The 12,330-nt window shown below is 47.6% G+C and overlaps 1 protein-coding gene across 1 annotated transcript; it reads right to left on the bottom strand.

The window, feature by feature from the left end:
* Nucleotides 1-441: 441 nt before the first annotated feature.
* LOC135101577 (BTB/POZ domain-containing protein KCTD12-like) lies at nt 442-8,830 on the bottom strand. The gene is given in 2 exon segments (XM_064005701.1): nt 442-8,075; nt 8,078-8,830. Coding segments are annotated over 2 exon segments (834 nt in total). The 5' UTR covers nt 8,382-8,830; the 3' UTR covers nt 442-7,545.
* Between the last annotated feature and the right edge of the window lie 3,500 nt (nt 8,831-12,330).

Raw genomic sequence — 12,330 nt, forward strand, 5'->3', positions numbered from 1 at the left:
AAGGAAAGACGTAGAAGGGGAATCAATTAAGTTGCTATCATATCATGAGGCTGAGAGGGTGAGAGAGCTTAAAGGGGAAGGGATGAAAGAGGGGAAGTTTGCATGTTAGAAGCAGGAAGGCGGATGAGGAGGAGGAGGAGGAGGAGGAGGAGGAGGACAAGGAGGAGGTAGTGGAAGTCAGGAAGGGTCAGGAGCGAGGGTATGGACGAGTGAAGGGTAGGAGAGAGGGGGAGAGAGAGGGTGAGAAGGAAGAGAATGGAGAGTAGCTACCATGAAAGCCTTAGTATCTGTTTGTAGACCCAGGAAGAGGAGTTGTCCGGAGGGTAAACAAACGGTGGTGGAAAATTCAGGTCATCTTGCAATTAACATGACGAGCTAGAGGCGGGAAGAGTGGAGGTTTTTTTCTGAAGTGCAAGGAGGAAAAGTAAAAAAAGTTATAAGAGAGAGAGAGAGAGAGAGAGAGAGAGAGAGAGAGAGAGAGAGAGAGAGAGAGAGAGAGAGAGAGTCCTTTGACCTTAAAGAAGACGTAAGAAGGAGGTTGAGTTTCTTACAACACACGCGTAAAGCAGCTGAGTCTTCGCTATCTTACAATCCTCTCTCTCTCTCTCTCTCTCTCTCTCTCTCTCTCTCTCTCTCTCTCTCTCTCTCTCTCTCTCTCTCTCTCCCATCACCACCAACCTTCTTCTGCGAGTTTAGTAAACAACTCCTTGATCCCTTTTTACTTCTCCTATAAACACACACACACACACACACACACACACACACACACACACACACACACACAGAATCACGTGCAGTACCTCGGTCGAAGATTTCTTAAAGTATGGTATCTATGTTTTCTTATTTTCCTTTTTTTTTTTTTTTAGCGGTAAGTTTACGTGGTTTGTTTAAGTCCGATAATTCTTCTGGGCTTTTAAAGTTATGAATGTTTTAAGTAATGGGTTATGAGTGAGTTATGGTGAGGAGGAAGAATGAGAGCGTTAAGTCAGTGGATTATTAGAGCCACACACACACACACACACACACACACACACACACACACACACACACACACACACACACACACGCCTGCTGCCCCGTGCATTCTCCACCTTCCTCTTTCTCCTACTCCCTCTCCCTACCTCTCCTCTCTCTTTACTCCTCTTTTAAATCCCTTCCTTCTTAAACTCTTCCTCCTAACTATGCTTAGTCTGTTTATCTAGCACCCTCTCTCTCTCTCTCTCTCTCTCTCTCTCTCTCTCTCTCTCTGGTACGTTATTTGTCTAAAAGTCATTGGTGCGCTATTATCGTGCGCGTCACTTGAGTGTTAGCGATGTGGCGCGAGATAGCGGGAGTGGCGGGGATGCTGGCGTGTGGGGAAGAGTGGGAGGGAAGAGAGAAGGAGGAGGAGGAGGAGGAGGAGGAGGAACTACTACGCACCACCACCACCACCACAGTCTTGGAAGAGCCACCCACTACCACCACCACCACCACCAGTCTATATTAATTAAAACCGTGAACATCTGCTGCCTCTCGAGAATTCAGTTGAGGGAGGGAGGGTCAAAGTAGATGAGTGTAATTACTTATTCTCTCTCTCTCTCTCTCTCTCTCTCTCTCTCTCTCTCTCTCTCTCTCTCTCTCTCTCTAGATCGCATTACTAGTTCAAGACGTGCGTGGGCGTCAGAGTAACAGAAGGCAGTGAGAGGCTGGGGGGCGGCGTGCTGACTGGGCGGTCACGGGTAACTGGGCGGGCAAGTGAAAGCTTTAGGCAGTGGGTGGCTGCTGAAGGGCGGGGGTCGGGAGGGAGACAGGAGCGGGAGGGAGAGGGAGAGAGAGGGAGAGAGAGAGAGAGAGAGAGAGAGAGAAAGGGAGGCAGGCAGGAAGGGCGGAAGGGGACACGGCTCAAAGGATTCATTCCCTTTAAACTGGTTCCTGGCTCATCATCCTGCAGGCACCGTCCATCCCTCCCTCTCTCCCTTCACCTCTCACGGTCCCTATACCATCCCTCCCTTGCTCCCTTTACCTATCCCAGTCCCTACACCACATCCCTCACTTCTTTCACCTATCCCGGACTAAACCCTGCATCCTTCACTCTCCTCATCTCCCTCCCCTCACACAACTCCGGCCTCTCAGTCTTCACTCATCCCTTCACTACTGTGTTTACCTTCACGCCATTCCTTCCTCCGTGCCTCGCTCACCTCACCCTCACCTGCCTTGCAACTTACCTGTCCCCTCGCTCTCTCCGATCCCTTGCTGCCTCACCTGCGTCACGTGGTAAGGCACGAGGGAGTACAAGAAGTAACAGGAGGAGGACAAAGAGGAGGGGAAAGGAGAGGGAACGAGAAAAAGGCAGCGATAGGGTAAAGTTTGGAAATGCGGGCCTTAACCAGGGTCTCTTCACCCTTACATAGAAAAGCGTCCAACTTTACTCATCGGGTTTTTAATGAGGGACTGGTTCCTGAGGGTGGTGGTGCATGGTGGAGGTACATATAGCCGCGCATACATATATAAATACATATACACAAATACACCTGGTTTACATTTACTTCTGATACTTAATTCCTTTGTTTAAGTCTAACCTAACGCAATGTCACCTGTCCTTTTCTACCTATCTTTTTCACTACCAATATTCTACCTCATCCTCCTCATCCTCTTCTTCTTTCTCCTCTTCTTTCCCGTAATCTATCTGGCCAAGTAATTATTACTTCTCGCTTAAAAGAAATTATCAATATCAGGTTAGCTCATCAAATCACTTCTAATAAGACCTTGCATAACAAGCTTCAACTCTTGTTTATCTTCCCTGAGATCAAATGTACGTACCTCTCTCTCTCTCTCTCTCTCTCTCTCTCTCTCTCTCTCTCTCTCTCTCTCTCTCTCTCTCTCTCTCTCTCTCTCTCTCATACCACCTGAGAAATCCTTATAATACTACATGCCACTAATTCAGGGTCACGGCGATCAGTGATGAATGAGTGGCCAGTGACACACAAGCTCTGTGCCCGGGAAATTAATCTGAATTTATGGGCGGCGTGACGGCGGGAGTGGCGGGCTGATGCGAATATGATTTCAGGGTGAATCTGGTGTGTGTGAGTGTGTGTGTGTGTGAGTGTGTGTGTGTGTGTGTGTGTGTGTGTGTGTGTGTGTGTGTGTCAAAGAGTAGGCAATGTATTAGCGTGAATGGCAAGAGTTGTCTGTCATTACATCTCAGAAAACCATCTCAAATATTGTCTGTCATTACATCTCAGAAAACCATCTCAACATATTACTCGTTTCCCCCCCTACGCCACATAACCTCAGTGTTGTAACATATTCACCCACAATTAATCTCTTTGCCCACAAGACTATTGCGCTCCAGCCACCAGGAAGTCCCTTCAGGTGTTCCATGTCCCGGTGCAACACGCCTCGCGCGCAGAAGAATATCCTCCACAGCCACGCACTGGGATCGCGGCCTTCACAAGTGCACACATACAACAAACCACCACCTCGCTGCCGCCACGTAGGACAGCACCTTGTTCCGCGCTGCACCTCCACACAAAACCAGCGCAGCACCGTCGACCCTCAAACTATACAAAGCAGCGCTCGTCAGGAGGCTGTGGCGTGACTACTGCCACTGTCTCCCTCGCCTCCCTCCCGCCGGTTCACTCCTCACGCCGCGGGCCCGCCTGTGCCAAGTGGACTAAAATAGCAAGGAGATTGTTTTGATTAGCGCTAAGATGCGACAGCTGCTGCTCCTGTACGAATGTCCCGCTACGTTTTACCAGCCAGAGGGGATGTGAGGGACACGAGAGGGGCACTGGATGGGCCAGGGCGCGGGGAGTGAGTCACCAGGCGGAGGCAGTGGAGGCAGGGGCACATGGTCCTCCCCAGCACCTCGACACCTGGTCACAGGCCGCCACTTAACTTCTAGAATCACAAAGGTTACTTATAATCATAATACTGGTACAGCGTAATGCCACAAGGCTCCTGTGATTCTATCCTAAAGCAAAATTTGACAACCACCTCCTAAAAACCCTTCACCAAACACGTCAATCATCATCATCATCATCATCACCAATAATAATCATAAGTAAGAAGCAGAGCCGCTGGAACACACAACTACTGTGGCGATGGGAACTGAACCAGGAAAGTAACAGTAGGTAGTGGGAAGTAGTGATAACAATGACCCGCCGTGCGTTGGTAGCGGCAGCGGCTGTGCTAGAGGGAAAGAGTACAGTGACAGTCGTGATATACGTAGAATATATATAAGTATGTATTGAAGCTGCCTTGGTAGTGTCCCCCACGAGGCTTCCCCGCGTCACCTGCCACTACGCTACAGACGAGCAGGCGGTGGACAGGTGGACCGCGGGGAGCCTTCGTGGGGGCAAGTAATGCTCACTAGGAACGACTGAGCTAAGAGGGAGTATAGTAGTACTGCTCAACAGGATCAAAGCCTCACTATGTCGTTGTCGGTAACTATTGTATTAGGATTAAAAGTACGTGTATTTATTTATTTATATTTATAGACTTCTTTTTAATATATTCATTTATGTATACTTCACGTGTTCATCAATGAAGCTGAGGACTGTGGGGGAGTGGGGGGGAGAGGGAGAGGGAGAGGATGAGAGAGAGAGAGAGAGAGAGAGAGAGAGAGAGAGAGAGAGAGAGAGAGAGAGAGAGAGAGAGAGAGACCTCCTTTCCCTAACCAGTTTTGTTTTTGTGTGTGTGGATGAAATGATGCGAAATAAAATCAGTGTCAATTGATACACACACAAACGCGCGCACACACACACACACACACACACACACACACACACACACACACACACACACACACACACACACACACACACACACACACACACACAAAGGGCGATTTAAGGATTAACAATTCATACATCACAATCTCTGTTACTGTACAACTGACAAAAACACATTTAATTCTCTCTCTCTCTCTCTCTCTCTCTCTCTCTCTCTCTCTCTCTCTCTCTCTCTCTCTCTCTCTCTCTCTCTCATACAAGTAGAAGAATATATATGTTAAAAGCTTGGAAAAATATATATTGTATGTGGCTAATTTCTTTTTTGTTTCTGTAAAACTAAAACTTTAGATTGTAATTGTTTGGTCATTATATAAAAGGTAGCTGTGGTGTCATGAAGGGATAGATCTGCGGGTTTGGCAGGCGTGTGATTCAGCAGGTGTGTGGTGAGAGGCAAGGGTGGTGGAGCAGATGTGTGGGTGTTATAAGAGTACGTGTGCTGGTGAGGTGGGGCAGATGTGTAGGTGTGGTAATGGCAGGTGTGGAAGGTGTGTGAGTATGGTACCGGCAGGTGTTTGATTCTAGCGGAACAGGTGTGTGATGGTAGGACGTGTGTGTGGCTATGGGGGACAGATGTCGGGATGGGATGGAGCAGGTGTGTTATGGTAGGATAGGTGTGTTGCTTTGGGGGACAGATATAGGAGTGGGATGGAGCAGGTGCGTGGGTGGGGTGAAGCAGGTGTGTGGGTGTAGTACTGGCAGGTGCATAGGTGTGGTGAGAGGCAAGGGTGGGGAGAGGCAGGTGTGAGGATGTAGTGGAGCTGGTGTGTGGATGTGGTGAAGCAGGTGTGGGATTATAGTGAATGCATGTGGGTGTGCAGGCAGGGCAAGTGTTTGGGTGACAGGGGGGGAGGGGTGTGGCAGGATGGGTGTGGTGGCGGGTGGTAAGGGAGGAGGTACAGACAGGCGAGGTATCCCCCACAGCCCGCAGCTTCCCTCAAATTAGGTACGAAAAGCGCTCAAAAAATTAAGAAGCCCCCGCCGGCGCCGCCTGGGGGAACGGGTCTTACAAGCTAGTCATGGAGATGGTCCGCTGAGGTCTCTCGTTAACAGTGACGCTAAGGGGCACGAGAGACAGAAAGTGGTCCTAACACAAGTCTAAAGTTCATTTGGGGATTTGGGGCGAATTTAACCTCAGTAATTCGAATCGCCGTCAGGTTTACCAGATGAACAGAAGACCCGCGTGTAGGAGAGAGTCGTCCCGGGAATTTTGTTATCTTGTCCGCCCTGTGGCTCCCCCAGTCTCGGGAGAGGCACATACCGCACTCGCTAAGGGAGCTCCTGGCCATGATCGAGCTCCTGAGTGCTGATGGTGGTTGTTTGGCGGGGCGGCGACCGACTTGCCTCAGCCTCCTCCGCCACCCTCCTCCCGCAAGCTGCGTGCCGCCAGGTGAGGACGAGGGCGGGGAGAGGCTGGGATGCCACCTCCTGCCTGGCGCGGGCTGGCGGAGCAAGATGACGGGATATGTATCACTTGAAATGTTCACAATTGTTCCAATTGTCTGTCCGAGTAACACAAAATACACTCGAAGGGATCATTTGGCAAGTATCCTAACTACATTTCTGACATGAAGCTGTACGGGAGAGCAAAGAGATCCTCCTCCCCAGACACACACGAGAGGTCCCCGGCAGCCACGCCTCGGGGCCCCGACCACGCGAGGCCCGGGAGCCCGTACTGGATCGGATAATCTGAAACACTGAGATGCTCGGTGCTCCTGCTGGGGAGGAGATCAGCACACAAACGTCAACACAAGTAAACATGAAACAGGCAGGCAAACGTGCCACTGGACAGCTGTGTTTTGATTTATGCACTCGGCTAAATTTAAGCCTGAGTGGGAATGGAAACTGTAACTTTATTCTTTTATTATGAAGATTGGTTAAAGGCCGTGTACTGGAGGGCTAAAACTTCTCTTGAATTGTCTGTGCGAATTTACTCCTGCAATGGTGATGGTGTTTTGTATTGTACGGCGCGGCTTGCCGAGGGGTGCGGCCGCGTGCTGGTGCCGGGAGTGGTACACGCCGCACGAGGCCCAACGTGCGGCACTCGGCAGCGGGGCAGCTTAGCACTAGCGAGATTACTTCGATATGGAATCTTTCACTGTTTCAAAGTTTGAGATGCATTATATCTTTTTACAACGCATAAAATGAATCACTGAATTCTAAAGTAAATATTTTCCGAGCCTCTTTGTTTTCACTCACCGAATATTTACAGGAACGTGATTGTGATCAGAACAATGATATAATTTATAGTCGTGAACAACATCGGCGACGTGCGTGGGTCACATGGCACGTGGGTTGTCACTTTAAGCCAATGTTTCGGGGCGCGTGAATTTTTTTGAGGTTCATCAATCTCATCCGTAATTAACAACTTTTTCAGGTCGATTTTCTGGTACGTGTTTAATCCAATAACTTTTATATATATATATATATATATATATATATATATATATATATATATATATATATATATATATATATATATATATATATATATATATATATATTTGCATATAGCCGTATGTTTCTACAAGCCATAATAACACTGCCAGATAAAGTTGTTGCGAACTTTGGATGTCACCAATAAAAAGAAGACTCAGTTCACCATCACTACTGTCGCAGCGTTGACGACATGGTGACTGTGGACCGGAAGCCGCGTGTTGCTGACCCCCTTGGCCCTGACCGCTAACTAAGCTGGGGGTCGTCAGAAGAGGGACTTGCTGACACCTGTGGGCGGTACTGTAGCACTGGACACCGCCCCACTGACCCCCGCTTCACATTATTCTCTCACCCACACGAATTCGTTGTAGTGGTTCCATCGGTCCTCCTCGTTGTCCATGCCGGGCTTCTTGTCCACCATGATGCCGCCCGCGGTGCTGGTGCCGCACGAGCCGCAACACTTGTAGCCGGCCAGCACAAGCATGTCGAAGGCTTGCTCGAGGAACGTGTGCTTCAGGAAGAATCGAGCAGTGTAGCGATCTGTTGCACCGCGGTCAGGGTCACGAGATTCATTCAATGTCTCACCAAAGACTTCACGGCAAAGCGTCACTCGGCCACACACCAGGATTCGGCTCAGTTTGCGGAATTTCACATCAGCCAGTCCGTCACGACCGAAGGCGAAAGTCCCGCGATAACTAACTGTGATGGTCCCGACGGAGGTCCGAACCGAATACGCCGGGTCGACGGGGCTTAGTGACTTGGGCAACGTGAGGGAGTCCAACATATCCTGTAGCTGGAAGAACTCCGCCTCCTTCTTCAGCCTCTCCCGCTCGCTGAAGTTCTCTGGCAGCACGAGTTTCTGATTCCTCAAAAGTCCAGAATGTATCTGAAGAGGACTCCGTCACGGTCTATGAAGAATTTGCCTTTGGAGTCCCGTAGCACCGGAGTCTTGGACTTGCCGCTGAACATTTGGCCGAGGAGGCTCTCGGTGACGCGCTGCAGGGTGGTGAGGGCCGTGGTGTAGAATACGCCCCCCACGTTCAGCTCCACGATGGGGGGGAACACCTGCACGATGGCGTTCATGTTCTGTCCAGCCTGCTGCTCCGGGGGCGCCTGTCCGCTGTTGGACGAGGCGGAGGAGGAGGAACTGTTCGTGGCGGCGCCGTTGGTGGCCATGGTGACTGGCAGAGGCGGAGCGAGAGGTGCGGAGCGAGTGGTGGCCGCCGCGAGAGTGTGGCGGCCAGTCAATACCCGACACCAGCACCCACCCCGCGCACACCTACACGCACGCACTAACAAACGTACATACAACTACACACGCACACACACATACACACACACATATCACGCATATATACATAAATCATACATACCACGAATACGCTCGCACATCTCTATAAGCAGGAGTTATTGTGGTTTGTGGAAGCACGTGAGAGGCACTTCACGCCGCAGTCCTGGGAACACAAGCAATGCATTCACTGGCACTCACGTGGCCTCCTTGCGATTCATCTGAATAAATGCGACAACAGAACGATGCACACACACACACACACACACACACACACACACACACACAAAGGGCAGGCTGCGACAAGAGTGGGGCTGCATACCCTGGCTGTGGACAAGCTCCGGCATAAACTTATACTTTCCAAAAAAAAAAAAACCTTAACCAGATCAAGGGAGGCGTGGATTCTGTTATAACCAGCGGAAGGAACAGGCATGGGAGAGGAGGAGAGGAACAGGGAGAACGGGAGAGTAGGAAGGGATGAGATGGCTATGACGATGCTGCCCACTCCATAACTCCCATACCAGCGATATGCAGGGGCGGGAAGGGAATGCACAGGTGTGGTGTTACTTGCCGCTGCTTTGTCTTGCGGAGGGATGACCTTTGTGTTGGTCTATGTCCCGTATTTCTAACCCTTTACACAATTGTTTGGCATTTCACTCATTTCAAAATCCTTCTGACACATTTCTCTACGTTCTATACCTGCCTCTTACCATTTAACAAGCGTGGAATTGAAAAGTCTATTCTTTCGATGCCTTCTTCTTTGATGTGGATGCTTGCAAAGATCTTATACAAAGCCTCTAGTGATGTAAGTCTTTTCTTATCGCAGTGAACTTAGACTCTCTCAAGAATTTGTCTTAAAGGCCACGGAAATTAGCAGCTGGGTTCTCATGGGTGTTTTTCCCAGGGAGATTATCAGTTGTGTTATCAGGTGTGTTTTTTTTTTCCCAAAGGCCACGAAGATTTTTAGCAGAGACCTTTGTTCAACTATCGCCATAATCATGCAAACGCTCTTGAAATAACACACAAACACGTAATAGTTTCCATCACAGACAATGAAAAGCAGTCGAGTTAAGTGCAGATTTCTGTAAGAATGCAAAACTGATTTGTAGGGGAAGGACATTGATTCCCGCTTGCATTCATTTCCACACGTAGCCATTTTCTCACTTTTCATTTTTTTTTTTTATTTGCCATTAACGTTACCACTCTTGCTATGATTTTTTTTTTTACATTTTCATATATTTCCTCACACCATGTATTAATTTCTACCACTCATGTATTATTAATTTTATCACACGTGTTTCGTATTTATTTTCCAACACGTTTCTTTCTTTTTGTTTCCTGCACTATTTCACACTATTTTCACGTTGCAACCATTCAACCATTCATATTTTCTCACGCCTGCTAATATTTTTTTTTTTTTTTTTTTTTTTGCTACTTCCAAACACATTAATTTCTCCTCGCACACTTTATTCACTTCAACTTCCGGACCTGCGTAGCGTCTCGACAAATACAAACAACAAAGCGAAATAACAAATGTGTGCGCTTGTTCCTCAGTTTATCCTTCAATAATCCGCCTGTTTATTTCTGCCTTTCGAATCAACGCGTGCTGTCATTTCACTAATCTCTTTTATATTTTGTTCATTTTAAATTGTGTTCGTGTATGTGTGTTATGCTGCATCTCTCTCTCTCTCTCTCTCTCTCTCTCTCTCTCTCTCTCTCTCTCTCTCTCTCTCTCTCTCTCTCTCTCTCTCTCTGTTTTCTCCATCACCACTACCATTACACATTCATACTTTTCACCACATTTTATTGTCAAAAAAAAAAAAGCCATCTCGCTCTGGAGGAAAAAAAAAGGAACATAACCTTGAAAATTAACCAGCAGCACTCTTACACCTCGCCAATTAACCAAAACAAGAGCGCAGAGTGTAAATACCGACAAAAAACAGTTTAACTAATCATAATAAAGTAAAATGCAAATGACGTTAGACAAACATGCAAATACGTACAACAACAACGCGAATGTGTGTACAGTGTGTGTGTGTGTGTGTGTGTGTGTGTGTGTGTGTGTGTGTGTGTGTGTGTACAAAAGTTTCCTCGAAAATAATCTCAGGAAGAAAAAGTTTTGAGTGGAGGGGAAGGGAGCCAAGACAAAAAAGGAGGAGGAGGAGGAGGAGGAGGAGGAGGAGGAGGAGGAGGAGGAGGAGGAGGTGGTGGTGGTGGTGGTAGTGATGGTGGCGGTGAGGACAGGATGAGATACGTGATGAATGAGAGAGAGAGAGAGAGAGAGAGAGAGAGAGAGAGAGAGAGAGAGAGAGAGAGAGAGAGAGAGAGAGAGAGAGAGAGAGAGAGAGAGAGAGAGAGAAATAATAAAAGGATTGGAAGGGTTAAAAAATTTCATATCAAATTTTTTTTTCTCTCTCTCTCTCTCTCTCCTCTCTCTCTCTCTCTCTTTCTCTCTCTCTCTCTCTCTCTCTCTCTCTCTCTCTCTCTCTCTCTTCTCTCTCTCTCTCTCTCTCTCTCTAAATCAATCTGAATCAACACAAGTGCAAACCCGAGTGAAAAATAACCCACCTGGCTTAGTTTTCTCTTTACTTCCCTTACCAAATAAATACAGATTCCTTCCTCAGGGTAAACCCTCTCTCTCTCTCTCTCTCTCCTCTCTCTCCCTCTCCTCTCTCTCTCACTCTCTCTCTCTCTCTCTCTCCTCTCTCTCTCTCTCTCTCTCTCTCTCTCTCTCTCGCCAGCATGGTTGCCTCAAGACATTAAACATAAGGGAAGCTACTTGAAGCCATCAAGCCAACACTTAAGTAATATATCTACCTATATCCATCTATCATCGCTATTCATAAATTTAGCTTATCTTTTAAAGCTCCCTATTGAATAAGCACTTAAAAACCTGATTACTGAATCTTTTCTACTCATCTACTACTATATCTACTATCTACTACTCAAACCTTTGCTAAAAACTTTACCTTGGACGATTCTGGGCTTGTTCCTCCCTCTCCTCCACCCTCTGACTACTTCATGCCACGAATTAAAATTCTTCGCAATGATTGTTTTCCATGCCCTCGCTGGCCTAAACCCTCAGAAGGTCCTGATGGGGTCCCTCCTATTGTTCTCCAAAACTGTGCCTCCGTGCTTGCACCTTGCCTAGTCAAACTCTTTCAGCTCTGTTTGTCAACATCTACCTTTCCTTCTTGCTGGAAGTTTGCCTACATTCAGCCTGTTCCTAAAAAGGGTGACCGTTCTAATCCCTCAAACTACCGTCCTATTGCTTTAATTTCCTGCCTATCTAAAGTTTTTGAATCTATCCTCAACAGGAAGATTCTTAAACATCTATCACTTCACAACCTTCTATTCTGATCGCCAGTATGGGTTCCGTCAAGGCCGCTCTACTGGTGATCTTCTGGGTTTCCTTACAGAGTCTTGGTCATCCTCTTTTAGAGATTTTGGTGAAACTTTTGCTGTTGCCTTGGACATATCAAAAGCTTTTGATAGAGTCTGGCACAAAGCTTTGATTTCCAAACTACCCTCTTACGGTTTCTATCCTTCTCTCTGTAACTTCATCTCAAGTTTCCTTTCTGACCGTTCTATTGCTGCTGTGGTAGACGGTCACTGTTCTTCTCCTAAATCTATTAACAGTGGTGTTCCTCAGGGTTCTATCCTGTCACCCACTCTCTTCTTATTATTCATTAATGATCTTCTAAACCAAACTTCTTGTCCTATCCACTCCTACGCTGATGATACCACCCTGCACTTTTCCACGTCTTTTCATAGACGTCCAACCCTTCAGGAGGTAAACATATCACGCAAGGAAGCCACAGAACGCTTGACTTCTGA

The sequence above is a fragment of the Scylla paramamosain genome, chromosome 6 (assembly GCF_035594125.1).
Source record: "Scylla paramamosain isolate STU-SP2022 chromosome 6, ASM3559412v1, whole genome shotgun sequence".
Lineage (NCBI taxonomy): Eukaryota > Metazoa > Arthropoda > Malacostraca > Decapoda > Portunidae > Scylla > Scylla paramamosain.